This window comes from Nerophis ophidion, linkage group LG10 (genome assembly GCF_033978795.1).
Source record: "Nerophis ophidion isolate RoL-2023_Sa linkage group LG10, RoL_Noph_v1.0, whole genome shotgun sequence".
NCBI classification, from domain to species: domain Eukaryota; kingdom Metazoa; phylum Chordata; class Actinopteri; order Syngnathiformes; family Syngnathidae; genus Nerophis; species Nerophis ophidion.
In genome coordinates, this window is record NC_084620.1 from 67,272,079 (window position 1) to 67,289,578 (window position 17,500).

General features: G+C 39.8%; 1 protein-coding gene across 1 annotated transcript in view; it reads right to left on the reverse strand.

Moving 5' to 3' along the window:
- The window catches only part of il17rel (interleukin 17 receptor E-like), a 70,079-nt gene that overhangs the window by 6,282 nt on the left and 46,297 nt on the right, over positions 1–17,500 (reverse strand). Inside the window, exons 5-9 of the mRNA XM_061914496.1 lie at positions 15,700–15,849; positions 15,519–15,625; positions 2,095–2,209; positions 1,869–1,913; positions 1,663–1,802 (exon numbers count right to left, since the gene is read on the reverse strand). Coding sequence (XP_061770480.1) covers positions 1,663–1,802; positions 1,869–1,913; positions 2,095–2,209; positions 15,519–15,625; positions 15,700–15,849 — 557 coding nt within the window. The remainder of the gene's footprint in view (positions 1–1,662; positions 1,803–1,868; positions 1,914–2,094; positions 2,210–15,518; positions 15,626–15,699; positions 15,850–17,500) is intronic.

A 17,500-nucleotide genomic window follows, 5' to 3' on the forward strand; every position in this document is an offset into this window, starting at 1 on the left:
GGATGTCGAGCGGGTCTAACATGATACTGTGAAAGTTCAATCCATAGTGGCTCCAACACAGCCGCGAGAGTTCAGTTAAAAGCGGATCCAAGACAGCAGCGAGAGTCCCGTCCACAGGAAACCATCTCAAGAGGAGGCGGATCAGCAGCGTAGAGATGTCCCCAACCGATACACAGGCGAACGGTCCATCATGGGTCCCGACGAGCGGTCCATCCTGGGTCTCGACTCTGGACAGCCAGTACTTCATCCATGGTCATCGGACCGGACCCCCTCCACAAGGGAGGGGGGGACATAGGAGAAAGAAAAGAAGCGGCAGATCAACTGGTCTAAAAAGGAGGTCTATTTAAAGGCTAGAGTATACAGATGAGTTTTAAGGTGAGACTTAAATGCTTCTACTGAGGTAGCATCTCGAACTGTTACCGGGAGGGCATTCCAGAGTACTGGAGCCCGAACGGAAAACGCTCTATAGCCCGCAGACTTTTTTTGGGCTCTAGGAATCACTAATAAGCCGGAGTCCTTTGAACGCAGATTTCTTGCCGGGACATATGGTACAATACAATCGGCAAGATAGGATGGAGCTAGACCGTGTAGTATTTTATACGTAAGTAGTAAAACCTTAAAGTCACATCTTAAGTGCACAGGAAGCCAGTGCAGGTGAGCCAGTACAGGCGTAATGTGATCAAACTTTCTTGTTCTTGTCAAAAGTCTAACAGCCGCATTTTGTACCAACTGTAATCTTTTAATGCTAGACATGGGGAGACCCGAAAATAATACGTTACAGTAGTCGAGGCGAGACGTAACAAACGCATGGATAATGATCTCGGCGTCTTTAGTGGACAAAATGGAGCGAATTTTAGCGATATTACGGAGATGAAAGAAGGCCGTTTTAGTAACGCTTTTAATGTGTGACTCAAAGGAGAGAGTTGGGTCGAAGATAATACCCAGATTTTTTACCGAGTCACCCTGTTTTATTATTTGGTTGTCAAATGTTAAAGTTGTATCATTAAATAGAGGTTGGTGTCTAGCAGGACCGATAATCAGCATTTCCGTTTTTTTGGCGTTAAGTTGCAAAAAATTAGCGGACATCCATTGTTTAATTTCATTAAGACACGCTTCCAACTGACTACAGTCCGGCGTGTTGGTCAGCTTTAGGGGCATGTAGAGTTGGGTGTTTTAGGGGTAGGAAGGGGTTTGATTGACAGGACAATGTTAGATCAATTTGGGCAATGCGATGAACTGTTGTATCTAGATCGGTCTCATCCAAAGCTTTGGATTAAAGTATCATATATCCTACTCATTGTCTGGGATTCATTGAGAATCAGCTTATGTGTCATCGAAAGAATTTGGGAAGAGACCGGCAGTTTGGATTCCCACCAGAGGAAGGCCTGGTCGAATGCAACCATTTATATATACAAAATGTATAATTTAGTTACCCTAGTAGATTTCATTCATGTGGCCTTAAAAAACCCATTAAAAATCAGTGTACACCTTGTGCTAACACAAGCAACAACCTATGACATCATCTTCTGCACAAGCAGCCCAAATCAAAAGGGTAATTGCTTTGAAACGTGACAGCCATATTTGTTCCACAAACCTATTCCGCCACTATGAGGCCAACTGTCATGACGTCCCTGGGGTGTTTCAAAATAAAAGCTCATTTACCAGCGCCCCAGCGCCCGTGCTAGCGCAGATGAAGTCCTTACGGCACAGTCGCAGCCGGTAGTCTTTATCCTCCAGCATGTCGGTCACGGTGACACGCAGTTCTTTCCTCTCTGCGTTGACCTCGTATGATATCCTCCCAGCTGCAAGTGTGCAATATTACCGCATGTATTATACCATATTACTACATACACACTTGTAGTACTCACTGATGCATTCAGGCACGTGTCTGCTCAAATCCTCCCATGAGCAATCTGTGGAGTGTGACATAACGCTTGTTAGTTATACATAATAAGGCCTCAGTGGTGAGTCATTAACCTTCATTCGTTTCCATCAAGGAAGTACCAGACGGATTATATATTGACTTTGAAAGGTTAGAGCGAAACCCGGCATCCAAAGCTTCCTGCTCGGGTGTCGGCTTTGTGTAACATCCACCTGGAGCGACGTAGGTTCCGCTTTGATTTATTCCGCAGTAATTTGGCACCGTGGTCAGCGTGACTTGGACTTGCTGCTGCGGATAGACGTCGGTGCAGTTGTCGTCCAGCTCCACCTGGAGAGACAAGGCAGCGATAGATAGATGGATAGTACTTTATTTATTCCGTCAGGAGAGTTCCTTCAGGAAAATTACAATTTTCAGCACAATCCCATTCAAGATCAGACAAACATTACAGGGAGACAGAACAGGATTGCTGACGGGTCTGCCGGCTTCCAGCGCCCCTTACAAAAAGATGACATACAGGTAAACAAGGGGGGTGGGGGGGAATAGAAGATTAAAATAAAATTAAAAAATCGGTCTTAGCCTAGGCACTGGAGTGGGGGTGCAGACTGAGGCCAAGGGAAAAAAAAACAAACAAAAAAAAAACAACAACAACTCCCTTTTTAGACCAGTTGATCTGCCGTTTCTTTCCTTTTTCTTCTATGTCCCACTCTCCCTTGTGGAGGGGGTCCGGTCCGATCCGGTGGCCATGTACTGCTTGCCTGTGTATCGGCTGGGGACATCTCTGCGATGCTGATCCACCTCCGCTTGGGATGGTTTCCTGCTGGCTCCGCTGTGAACGGGACTCTCGCTGCTGTGTTGGATCCGCTTTGGACTGGACTCTCGCGACTGTGTTGGATCCATTGTGGATTGAACTTTCACAGTATCATGTTAGACCCGCTCGACATCCATTGCTTTCCTCCTCTCCAAGGTTCTCATAGTCATCATTGTCACCGACGTCCCACTGGGTGTGAGTTTTCCTTGCCCTTATGTGGGCCTACCGAGGATGTCGTGGTGGTTTGTGCAGCCCTTTGAGACACTAGTGATTTAGGGCTATATAAGTAAACATTGATTGATTGATTGATAGCCATAGTACACATCCCTCTTCCATGTGTGTAAGAGGGAAACATCAAACATCAAAGAACACAGAGGACATTAAAGACATTAAAGCAGCAGATACAAGCAGACACTTCTACATACAGCTATGAATAAAAAGTAAAAGAAACATATCCACTGTGGTGGCCTCTGCGGTGTTCCACGCCATCGTCCGCTGGGGAGGAGGGAGCATGGCCAGAGACAGGAGCAGACCCAACAAAGCAACCGAGAAAGCCGACTCCACTCTCGGCCAGTGTCCAGTCCGCATGGATGAGCGAGGATACGTCCAAGGTGACTGAGGTGTCCGACACCTGCTCACCCAGTCGAGACACCGCGAAGCCTCTCCGTCCCAGTAGCTCAGTGCTAGCTCCGCAGTCCTGTCCCCTCATCCGCATCTCCTCCAGTCCCTCCAAACAGACTCTGGTGTAGCAGACACCCAGCAGCTGGTCTCCATGGCCAAAAGGCTCCCGGGAGGCAGATCCAGAAGTCCCCAAAAAAAGTACCACAGAGGTCACGAAAGTGCCACCCCTTGTCACACAGTCCCAAAGGGTCCCGGACCAAAATGCAAAAAAATATAATAAGACATGAAAACAAGAGGGAAACACAAAAGGATGACACAAGAGCACAGAGCTCCTGCCTACAGCAGCCACTACAGCAGCGCCATCTTGGAAAAAAAAAAATGAGGGGGACGAATGTGGCAGCCGACCATCACAAATGTAGGGCTGTGATTATTTGGACACCACCAAGCGATTCGATTCCATTCTTGGGGGTGTAACGATTCGATTCAGAGTCGATTCAAACCGATTCTCGTTTCAAAATCAATACTTTTTTAAAATCAGATTGAGTGCCAGTTCTGTGGTTAACTACGTTCCTCCATAAGAAAAAGAGAAATGGCTCTGTAAAAATTAGGGGTGTGGGAAAAAATCGATTCCAATACAGTGACAGTGAATTATATTTATATAGCGCTTTTTCTCTAGTGACCCTTCTTCGATTACGCTTGCACCTCCTGGTACCCCAGCACCTCCAAAACCCTCAAATCTAGACTCCAAACATCCCAGAATAAGCTAACCCGGTTACTTTTAGACCTCCACCCCAGATCACACCTCAATCCAACCCACTTCTCCAAAGTGGGCTGGCTGAGGGTGGAGGACAGAGTAAAACAACTTGCACTGAGCCTAGTCTATAAAATCCGCTACACCTCCTTGATACCGAAGTACATGTCAAATTACTTCCTTAACGTAAATGACCGCCATAACCACAACACCAGGGGGAGCTCCACAAACCACGTTAAACCCAGATTCCGATCTAACAAAGGTCTTAACTCATTCTCCTTCTATGCCACATCAATGTGGAATGCACTCCCAACAGGTATAAAAGTGCATCTCTATATTCCTTCAAAAGCGCTCTAAAACAACACCTCCAGGCAACTTCAACACTTTACTAATACCCTCCTCCATTCACATCCCATCTCCCCGGATTATAAACAACTCAAATGTACTTCTAATGTATATACTTGTTCTTATGCTATGTGAACTCACTATGTTCTCTGCTGGCTGTACATATCCTACTAAATAAGACCTACACTGTTTCAATGTCCACATTTCTCTGTTGATGCAATTGTTGATGACTGAAGTACTGATATCAACCAAAGCTCCTCATCCCACCCCCCGGATTGTAAATAATGTAAATAATTCAATGTACATACTATGATGATTAACTTGTGTGATGACTGTATTATGTTGATAGTATATATTGTGACCATGAATTGATTAACGTGGACCCCGACTTAAACAAGTTGAAAAACTTATTCGGGTGTTACCATTTAGTGGTCAATTGTACGGAATATGTACTGTACTGTGCAATCTACTAATAAAAGTATCAATCAATCAATCAAAAACTCAACGCGCTTTACATAGTGAAACCCAATATCTAAGTTACATTCAAACTAGTGTGGGTGGCACTGGGAGCAGGTGAGTAAAGTGTCTTGTCCAAGGACACAACGGCAGTGACTAGGATGGCGGATGCGGGAATCGAACCTGCAACCCTCAAGTTGCAGGCACGGGCGCTCTACCAACCGAGCTAAACAAATCGAATACGTTGTGCGATTCAGAATCGATTCTCATTTTAAAAAAAAAGGTTTTTTTTTTGTTTTTTTTTAATCAATCCAACAAACCACTACACAGCAATACCATAACAATGCAATCGATTTCCAAAACCAAACCTGACCCAGCAACACTCAGAACTGCAATAAACAGAGCAATTGAGAGGAGACACAAACACGACAGAACAAACCAAAAGTAACGAAACAAAAATGATTATCAAAAATAGTGTCAATATTAATTATAATTTCAGCCTAGCAGTAATTAAAAATCACTCATTGACATTATCATTAGACATTTATAAAAATAAAAAAAAGAACAATAGTGTCCCAGTGGCTTACACTTGCATGGCATCTCATAAGCTTGACAACACACTGTGTCCAATGTTTTCACAAAGATCAAATAAGTCATATTTTTGGTTCGTTTAATAGTTAAAACAAATTTACATTATTGCAATCAGTTGATAAAACATTGTCCTTTACAATTATAAAAGCTTTTTACAAAAAAAAAACCTACTACTCTGCTTGCTTATCAGCAGACTGGGGTAGATCCTGCTGAAATCCTATATATTGAATGAATACAGAATCATTTTGAATCGTAAAAATATCGTTTTTGAATCGAGAATCGCGTTGAATCGAAAAAAAAACGATATATTCTCGACTCGTGACCCCAAGAACCGGCATTGAATCAAATCGTGGTACACCGGAAGATTCGCACCCCTAGTAAAAATGTTCAATGATTAAAAACGAAAAATGTTTTTTTTGACTAAAATTCCACCCACAGATTTAATAAAGTCAAATCTGTGTTGGCCCTGTGATGAGGTAGCGACTTGTCCAGGGTGTACCCCGCCTTCCGCCCGAATGCAGCTGAAATGGGCTCCAGTACCCCCGCGACCGTGAACGGAACAAGCAGTAGAAAATGGATGGATTGAAATACAAATAAGGCAACTGTTATGATTTAGATGTTAGAGTCTTTTTGTGTTTTCTGTTGGTTTTGGACTCCTTCAGTTCCTGTTTGTGCACCTCTCAGTTGGTTTCCATAGTTACCTTATTATTTTCACCTGCCGCCTGTTCCGGACGTGCCCCTGTTTTGTGATCACTGTCATTATTTAAGCCTGCCTTCTCCAGTCAGTCAGTCTTGCTTCCTAATTTGTTTTCATACAACAAATAACGACTTCTGTTTTCCTGCTCGCTATCTGCTCGCTTTCACGCTAGGCCCTTTTGTTTTCTAGCTCCCATGCTAGCTCTTTTAGTTTTGTCAAAGTCTGATTTATTGCTTAATAAATCCTTTTTCCTACCTGCATCCCTGGGGGAACGAAATCCACACCACTATGCGACCAGGTTGTTACAGCAACAAGACAGGTTCCACACACTTCTCTTTTCTAAAGTAAATCTGTACAGCAGATATAGATTATTTACATCCTAAGTGTCAAAGTCAAGGCCCTCAAATTAATTGCTGTATCTCTGGCCCCTGGGATGATATTTGATTGGTATTGGAACCGGCCGCCTGCTACTGTTTTGCACGCAACAATACGCCATCAGTGTTGGTGATGGGAATCTTCAAAATAGGGTCGCAGGAACCCCGTCAAGCCTAAAAAATGGGGTCCCACAGTAAATTTTTGGGGTCCCACTTTTTTGTAACCGTTTTGAAAACCAATGATACACTGGGGCAAAAAAGTATTTAGTCAGCCAGCGATTGTGCAAGTTCTCCCACTTAAAATGATGACAGAGGTCTGTAATTTTCATCATAGGTACACTTCAACTGTGAGAGACAGAATGTGAAAAAAAAAATCCAGGAATTCACATTGTAGGAATTTATTTGTAAATTATGGTGGAAAATAAGTATTTGGTCAACCACTCAAAGCTCTCATTGATGGAAGGAGGTTTTGGCTCAAAATCTCACGATACATGGCCCCATTCATTCTTTCCTTAACACGGATCAATCCTCCTGTCCCCTTAGCAGAAAAACAGCCCCAAAGCATGATGTTTCCACCCCCATGCTTCACAGTAGGTATGGTGATCTTGGGATGCAACTCAGTATTCTTCTTCCTCCAAACACGACGAGTTGAGTTTATACCAAAAAGTTCTATTTTGGTTTCATCTGACCGCATGACATTCTCCCAATCCTCTGCTGTATCATCCATGTATCCATTTTGGTACAAGGGACCCTATTGAAACTGCTGTGTTTTATTATTATTCCACACCTCCACACCCTAATTTGACCCCCTTAACATGCTTCAAAACTCACCAAATTTGACACACACGTCGGTATAGCAAACCTTCCCAAGTTATTAAGCAACCAAACCCCAAAAATGAAAATTGCGCGCCAGCACCCCCTAGGAAAAAAAACAACAGACTGCTCATAACTTCCGTTAGGAATGTCGTAGAGACATGAAACAAAAACTTCTATGTAGAACTGACTTAGACCTACAATTCATAATTTTACTTTCTCGGGCAAAAATCAACAAAAAGTTGGCATAAAACCTCTTCAATACAAAATTTTCGCAAAAAATGCTATTTTTGCCTCTTTGAACTGTAATTTGACCCCCTTAAAATGCTTCAAAACTCACCAAACTTGGCACACACATCAGTACTGGCAGAAATTGCGATCTAATGAAAAAACTAAACCCGAAAATTAAAAAATGCGCTCTAGCGCAATTTTGGAATAAAACACAGCAAAAACTGCTCCTAGGAAGAAAACACAAACAAAATTGCTTGTAACTTCCAGTAGGAATGCTGGGAAGACATGAAACAAAAGCTTCTATGTAGGTCTCACTTAGACCTACATTTAGATGATTGACATCCTTAGGCAAAAATCAACAGGAAGTTAAAAATTACCCCTTTAAAATAAAAGTTTTGTAAAAACCGTCACCTTTTTCAAACGTAATCTCCTCCGAGTGCGTCTGTCGTTTCGGCTTCAAACTCGCACAGGAGAGAGATTGAACCCTTTTGATTGAAACTATCCAACAAAGTTTTGATTACTGCTCCGGTTTTGATTTTACGCGCCTTCAAAGAACCCCTGCGCAAAGTTTCCTAAAAAATGTCATTTTTGCCTCTTTGAGCTGTAATTCGACCCCCTTAAAATGCTTCAAAGTGCAAGTTAAAGCTCTACAATGCAAAGCGAAAGCCATTTATCAACAACATCCAGAAACGCTGATCTGTAATTTGACCCCCTTAACATGCTTCAAAACTCACCAAATTTTACACACACATCAGGACTGGCGAAAATTGCCGTCTAATAAAAAACCAAACCCCAAAAGTCAAAATTGCGCTCCAGCGCCCCCTAGGAAAAAACACAGACAAAACTGCTTGTAACTTCTTTTTGGAATGTCGTAGAGACATGAAACAAAGACAACTATGTAGGTCTGACTTAGACCAGGGCTTGGCAGCGGCCAAAGGCGGACCCGACCAACGCTGCTTGCAACTTTAATGTTAATTTGATATTGCCTCAAGGGCCAAATGAAAATACACGGCGGGCCAAATGTGGCCCGCGGGCCAGAGTTTGACACCCATGCACTAGAGAAAAAGCGCTGTATAAATATAATTCTCTTCACTTCACATCACTTTATATACGTCTGCCCTTTAAATGATGTTGTTATATAACTGTAACATGATCTCACGCTGATTTGTAACTCACACTTTTTCTACAGTATGTACTGCACTCGTGTTTTAAATTGCTTTTCATTAAGTAACTTCAATCTTGTTATGTATTTTTGATATTGTGTAATGTTAATCGTGGATGCTAAAGGTGCCATAAAAGAACTACGGATGGAAACTAGCAAGGTGCTCAATCTGGTGCAGCCATCTTCTTAAAGGTAACGGCACTTTGTCCTTCAAATAACAAACACAACAACAACAACAACAACAACCTTTGCAGTACAATATATGTAACTTACGTATGCGACCTGACTAAAGTGGGGTAGACATCAAGACAATCGGCCTGTTTTGTCCCAAGTGTTTCCCTTCCGACCAAACACAGCAAACGCCAAATTGTCTTACTATGTCTTGTAAGTGTTTTTTTTAATGTTTTTTGTTTTTATTTTGTTTTTAAAATTAAATCAACATAAAAAACACAAGATACACTTAAAATTAGTGAAGATACTTATAATTAGTGCACCAACTCAAAAGACCTCCCTTTTTCATTAATAAATAATAATAAAATAAAAATCCCCCCCACCACCACTGATAGTCTCACACACACACACTAGGTGTGGTGAAATAACCCTTGTTCTTGTTCCACCGCGGGGAAGTGAGCAGCACAGGCGGCCGTGCTCGGGAATCATTTTGGTATTTTTATTCCCCAATTCCAAGACAGAATTTATCCTGATAATTGCCTCCAAAATTTGGCCCACGATTGAAAATATTCAACTTGTGTTTTGTTTGAGAATTTCCTTCTAAAAATAGTCCCTGGATCAAAACTATTGCCTGTTTTTCCGCTCGGTGATAGGTTGTTATGAAGCTTCTTCTTCGATTTTGCTACAGTAGATCAGTGGTTCTCAAATGGGGGTACGTGTACCCCTGGGGGTACTTGAAGGTATGCCAAGGGGTACGTGAGATTTTTTTTTTAAATTCTAAAAATAGCAACCATTTAAAAATCCTTTATGAATATATTTATTAAATAATACTCCAACAAAATATGAATGTAAGTTCACAAACTGTGAAAAGAAACGCAACAATGCAATATTCAGTGTTGACAGCTCGATTTTTTTGTGGACATGTTCCATAAATATTGATGTTAAAGATGTATTTATTTGTGAAGAAATGTTTAGAAATAAGTTGATGAATCCAGATGGATCTCTATTACAATCCCCAAAGAGGGCACTTTAAGTTGATGATTACTTCTATGTGTAGAAATCTTTATTTATAATTGAATCACTTGTTTATTTTTCAACAAGTTTTTAGTTATTTGCATATCTTTTTTTCCAAATAGTTCAAGAAAGACCACTACAAATGAGCAATATTTTGCACTGTTATACAATTGAATAAATCAGAAACTGATGACACAGTGCTGTATTTTACTTCTTTATCTCTTTTTTTTCAACCAAAAATGCTTTGCTCTGATTAGGGGGTACTTGAATTAAATAAATGTTCATTGAAAAAAGATTGAGAATCACTGCAGTAGATCACTCCTGGTGAGTGATACTGGGAATTTTGGTATCGATCAGTTATCAAGTGGATACAGGGATAGCTAGTCTCTTTTTTTAACATGAAACGTCATGATCATTGAATAATTTTCCTCTCGTTCAGTACTTCACAATTATTTCCTGTTAAGCCCCCTCTAGAAGAAAAAAAAACTCTGAATCTGCGCTGCGACTATGAGTAATATCATTCGTCTATAACAGGGGTCACCAACCTTTTCGAAACCAAGAGCTACTTCTTGGGTACTGATTAATGCGAAGGGCTACCAGTTTGATACACACTTAAATAAATTGTCAGAAATAGCCAATTTACTCAATTTACCTTTAACTCTATGTTATTATTAATAATTAATGATATTTATCTTTGTGGAAACACTGATCATCTTAATGATTTCTCACAATAAATATATATTTTTGATGACATGTTAAAATCCAATCCGCACTTTGTTAGAATATATAACAAATTGGACCAAGTTATATTTCTAAAAAAGACAAATCATTATTTCTTCTAGCTTTTCCAGAACAAACATTTTAAAAGAAATTTAAAAGACTTTGAAATAACATTTAAATTTGATTCTACAGATTTTCTAGATTTGCCAGAATAATTTTTTTGAATTTTAATCATAATAAGTTTGAAGAAATATTTCACAAATATTCTTCGTCGAAAAAACAGAAGCTAAAATGAAGAATTAAATAAAAAATTATTGATCATTCTTTACAATAAAAAAAATTAAATTACTTGAACATTGATTTAAATTGTCAAGAAAGAAGAGGATGGAATTTAAAAGGTAAAAAAGGTATATGTGTTGAAAAATCCTAAAATCATTTTCAAGGTTGTATTTTTTTCTCTAAAATTGTCTTTCTGAAAGTTATAAGACGCAAAGTAAAAAAATAAATGAATTTATTCAAACCAGTGAGGACCAAGTCTTTAAAATATTTTCTTGGATTTTCAAATTGTATTTAAGTTTTGTCTCTCTTAGAATTAAAAATGTCGAGCAAAGCGAAACCAGCTTGCTAGTAAATAAATACAATTTAAAAAATAGAGGCAGCTTACTGGTAAGTGCTGCTATTTGAGCTATTTTTAGAACAGGCCAGCGGGCGACTCATCTGGTCCTCACGGGCTACCTGGTGCCACGTTGGTGACCCTTGGTCTATAAATTTGTTAAAAGTACACCTCTGCGTAACATTGTGTCTTTACATTAACATTAAACAACTTACAACAAATATTAACTTTATAAACATGTTAATCTGTAACAGAAAAGATTTGCCCGAACTTAAAATTTAAAATTAATTACTAAAACAATCAAACATGGTAATACTAATAAACACACATAGATAGCAACATTAACTGAGTAGCACAATAAAAAAACTAAAAACAAAAATTAATAAAACAATTTGTGCTGATAAAACTTTTTTTTTTTCCAAAACGAGAAAGTCAGGATTAATGACTACAAGTGAGCTTTGAAGCATAATACTGCATGATACTGATAAAGCATGTTCCCTAGAGCCCGTCACACTATTTGGGAATAACGGATCTGATACATTGACTATGATTATGAGAAAAAATATGTTATGCAAATGAATATATGTTTTGTATACAACGACAACAATATAAAGCAATGTAAAGTGTGTATAAATGTGTTAGAGTCTGGCTTGGGTATTGTAGGACCGGACTCCAGGGTGCAGAGACGGCAGGTGAAGTCCGAGTAAAGTTGCAGTTAGCCACAAAACTAAATGAGTGCAGCACGGGAGTGCACAGGAATCATTAAGAAAGCTACGCAGCGTGGAAGCAAAAAACAACAACAAAAATTATTCAAGGCTGGCGTGAAAAGCATCCCCGATTGGCAACCAGAAACAGGTGTGTCCTGATTTCCAAAAAGGGACAGGTGAGAGAGAAGCCAGCGCTCAGACAAAAGAAGTGGTGGAGGCATACAGGAAGTGGAAAACAAAAATAAGAGCGCCGAACAGAAAATAAACACGGAAACTAATAATAGAGTCTGAATGGTAAATGGTTGTATTTGTATAGCGCTTTTCTACCCCTTTTTAAAGGAGCCCAAAGCGCTTTGACACTATTTCCACATTCACCCATTCACACACACATTCACACACACTGATGCCATGCAAGGCGCTAACCAGGACCCATCAGGAGCAAGGGTGAAGTGTCTTGCCCAAGGACACAACAGACGTGACAAGGATGGTAGAAGGTGGGGATTGAACCAGTAACCCCTCAGATTGCGGGCACGGCCACTCTACCAACTTTGCCATGCCGTCCCCTAAACTGTCATTAGAGCTCATAACATGAATGATCAGTTTTCAGTTAAATTACACACAATTGTTTCGGAAAAAATAAATTTTCTGGACATATATACAATGAAAAGTATCGATCCCACCACGCTGGTATCGATGTGATACCAATACCCACCTTGTAGTCAATACTTTCATAATGAGGCCCCTAAAACAATTAAGTTGGATATCCCTGCTTTACAGCACTACATTAATTAATCCATCCATCCATTTCCTACCGCTTGTCCCTTTCAGGGTTGCAGGGGGAGGGGTGCTAGAGCCTATCACAGCTGCAATCGGGCGGAAGGCGGGATACACCCTGGACAAGTAATAATTAATACTTGTTTTTTAAATTTAATAAAATAAACTAAAATCAATAACAGAATCTAAAATAAATTAGATATAAATTAAATTAAATTAAATAATTGCTTAACATTTACAAAAACGTTGAATACGTATCAGCCTTAAGCTGATGTTTTAAAGTCAACAGTGAGTAGTTGTACTTTATTTTAGTTATTTCCTGTGCTTAAAGTCTTTTTAAACGGGAGTTCAAATTGAATCACATTGCATTTTTGCCCTTTTTTGCATGAGACCACAAAAGAGAAAACTGTGTGATGATAAATTATTTTAAATAATGATAAATGGGTTATACTTGTATAGTGTTTTTCTACCTTCCAGGTCAGGGGTCACCAACGCGGTGTTCTACCTTCCAGGTCAGGGGTCACCAACGCGGTGCCCGTGAGGACCAGATGAGTCGCCCGCTGGCCTGTTCTAAAAATAGCTCAAATAGCAGCACTTACCAGTGAGCTGCCTCTATTTTTTAAATTGTATTTATTTACTAGCAAGCTGGTCTCGCTTTGCTCGACAATTTTAATTCTAAGAGAGACAAAACTAAAATAGAATTTGAAAATCCAAGAAAATATTTTAAAGACTTGGTCTTCACTTGTTGAAATAAATTCATTTATTTTTTTTCTTTCTTTCTTATAACTTTCAGAAAGATAATTTTAGAGAAAAAATACAACCTTAAAAATGAATTTAGGATTTTTAAACACATATACCTTTTTACCTTTTAAATTCCTTCCTCTTCTTTCCTGACAATTTAAATCAATGTTCAAGTATTTTTTTATTTTATTGTAAAGAATAATAAATACATATTTATTTAATTTGTCATTTTAGCTTCTGTTTTTTCGACGAAGAATATTTGTGAAATATTTCTTCAAATGTATTATGATTAAAATTAAAAACAATTATTCTGGCAAATCTAGAAAATCTGTAGAATCAAATTTAGATCTTATTTCAAAGTCTTTTGAATTTCTTTTAACATTTTTGTTCGGGAAAATCTACAAGAAATAATGATTCGTCTTTGTTATAAATATAGCTTGGTCCAATTTGTTATATATTCTAACAAAGTGCAGATTGGATTTTAACCTATTTAAAACATGTCATCAAAATTCTGAAATTAATCTTAATCAGTAAAAATTACTAATGATGTTCCATAAATTATATTTTTAATTTTTTTCAAAAAGATTCGAATTAACTAGTTTTTCTCTTCTTTTTTTCGGTTGAATTTTAAAGAGTCGAAATTGAAGATAAACTATGTTTAAAATTTAATTTCCTTTTTTTCGTGTTTTTCTCCTCTTTTAAACCATTCAATTAAGTGTTTTTTTTTCATCATTTATTCTCTACAAAAAACCTTCCGTAGAAGGACAAAAAAAAGTAATACGGAATGACAGACAGAAATACCCATTTTTTTTGTTGATAATTATCTCTTTCTATATATATATTTATTGTGAGAAATCATTAAGATGATCAGTGTTTCCACAAAGATAATTATCATTAGTTATTCCTAGAGCCCAAAAAAAAGTCTGCGAGCTATAGAGCGTTTTCCGTTCGGGCTCCAGTACTCTGGAATGCCCTCCCGGTAACAGTTTGAGATGCTACCTCAGTAGAAGTATTTAAGTCTCACCTTAAAACTCATCTGTATACTCTTGCCTTTAAATAGACCTCATTTTTAGACCAGTTGATCTGCCGCTTCTTTTCTTTCTCCTATGTCCCCCCCTCCCTTGTGGAGGGGGTCCGGTCCGATGACCATGGATGAAGTACTGGCTGTCCAGAGTCGAGACCCAGGATGGACCGCTCGCGTGTATCGGTTGGGGACATCTCTACGCTGCTGATCCGCCTCCGCTTGAGATGGTCTCCTGTGGACGGGACTCTCGCTGCTGTTTTGGATCCGCTTTGAACTGAACTCTCGCGGCTGTGTTGGAGCCACTATGGATTGAACTTTCACAGTATCATGTTAGACCCGCTCGACATCCATTGCTTTCGGTCCCCTAGAGGGGGGGGGTTGCCCACATCTGAGGTCCTCTCCAAGGTTTCTCATAGTCAGCATTGTCACTGGCGTCCCACTGGATGTGAATTCTTCCTGCCCACTGGGTGTGAGTTTTCCTTGCCCTTTTGTGGGTTCTTCCGAGGATGTTGTAGTCGTAATGATTTGTGCAGTCCTTTGAGACGTTTGTGATTTGGGGCTATATAAATAAACATTGATTGATTGATTGATTATTAACAATAACAGAGTTAAAGGTAAATTGAGGAAATTGGCTATTTCTGGCAATTTAAGTGTGTATCAAACTGGTAGCCCTTGGCATTAATCAGTACCCAAGAAGTAGCTCTTGGTTTCAAAAAGGTTGGTGACCCCTGTTCTAGGTACTCAAAGCGCTTTGACACTATTTCCACATTCACACAAACATTCACACACTAATGGCGGGAGCTGCCATGCAAGGCCCTAACCACGACCCATCAGGAGCAAGGGTGACGTGTCTTGCTCAAGGACACAACGGACATGACAAAGTTGGTTAAAGGTGGGGATTGAACCAGGAACCCTCAGATTGCTGGCACGACCACTCTCCCAACCACGACAAACCACAAAACTTTGAAGCCACACGTAAATGTATTCTGACTTTGGATCTTTTAGTGTTATTGGACACAGTACCTGCATTCCGGACATTATCCACCCGGAAACCTTGGAGATGCTGACTATCCGGCAGTTTTGCAGCATTCCTGGTGTGTGGGAGCAAACGGACAAGCCGTGGATGTACTCTGGATGGAGAGGAATTTAGATGAAGTCACTGCCCATAATGAGGAATAACAAGGTTTTGGATGGAACAACCAACCTGGAAGCTGTACAGTAGTGTTGATTCGGAGGTGCAGCGAGCACCTTTGACGCCCCTCACATGTCATGCCTGTGGAAAAGCTGAGGTTGCGGAACACGGCGGCGGCGGTGAGTCCGTCAGCGGGCATCTGACACGGATCAGCAAAGTAATCTGTAATAGAGTTTTGTAAAAGTATCGTCTGATAATATACGTGCTTGCTTTGGGAAATTCCCACTTGTGATTGATTATTCCAGAACATGAATGATGTACAAACCCCGTTTCCACATGAGTTGGGAAATTGTGTTAGATGTAAATATAAACAGAATACAACGATTTGCAAATCAATTTCAACCCATATTCAATTGAATATGCTACAAAAACAACATATTTGATGTTCAAACTGATAAACTTTTTTTTTTTTTTTTGCAAATAATCATTACCTTTAGAATGTGATGCCAGCAACACGTGACAAAGAAGTTGGGAAAGGTGGTGATAAATACTGATAAAGTTGAGGAATGCTCATCAAACACTTATTTGGAACATCCCACAGGTGTGCAGGCTAATTGGGAACAGGTGGGTGCCATGATTGGGTATAAAAGCGGCTTCCATGAAATACTAAATAATTCACAAACAAGGATGGGGCGAAGGGTCACCGATTTGTAAGCAAATTGTCGAACAGTTTTAGAACAACATTTCTCAACGGGCTATTGCAAGGAATTTAGGGATTTTAACATCTACGGCCCGTAAAATCATCTAAAAGTTCAGAGAATCTGGAGAAATCATTGCACGTAAGTGATGATATTATGGACCTTTGATCCCTCAGGCGGTACTGCATCAAAAACCGACATCAATGTGTAAAGGATATCACCACATGGTCTCAGGAACACTTCATAAAACCACTGTCAGTAACTACAGTTGGTCGCTACATCTGTAAATGCAAGGTAAAACTCTACTATGCAAAGCGAAAGCCATTTATCAACAACAATCAGGAACGCCGCCGGCTTCACTGGGCCCAAGGTCATCTAAGATGGACTGATGCAAAGTGGAAAAGTGTTCTGTGGTCTGACGAGTCCACATTTCAAATTATATTTGGAAACTGTGGACGTGGTGTCCTCCGGAACAAAGAGGAAAATAACTATCCGGATTGTTCAAAAGCTAGCATCCGTGATGGTATGGGGGTGTATTAGTGCCCAAGGCATGGGTAACTTACACATCTGTGAAGGCACCATTAATGCTGAAAGGTACATACACGTTTTGGAGCAACGTATGTTGTCATCCAAGCAACGTTATCATGGACGCCCCTGCTTATTTCAGCAAAACAATGCCAAGCCATGTGTTACAACAGCGTGGCTTCGTAGTAAAAGATTGCGGGTACTTTCAAGGCCCGCCTGCAGTCCAGACATGTCTCCCATCGAAAAAGTGTGGTGCATTATGAAGCGTAAAATACGACAGCGGAGACCCCGGACTGTTGAACAACTTAAGCTGTACATCAAGCAAGAATGGTAAAGAATTCCACTTTCAAAGCTTCAACAATTAGTTTCCTCAGTTCCCAAATGTTTATTGAGTGTTGTTAAAAGGAAATTTGATGTAACACAGTGGTGAACATGCCCTTTCCCAACTACTTTGGCACATGTTGCAGCCATGAAATTCTAAGTTAATTATTATTTGCAAAAAAAAAAAGGTTTATGAGTTTGAACATCAACAATCTTGTTTATGTAGCATATTCAACTGAATGTGGGTTGAAAAGGATTTGCAAATCATTGTATTCCGTTTATATTTACATCTAACACAATTTCCCAACTCATATGGAAACGGGGTTTGT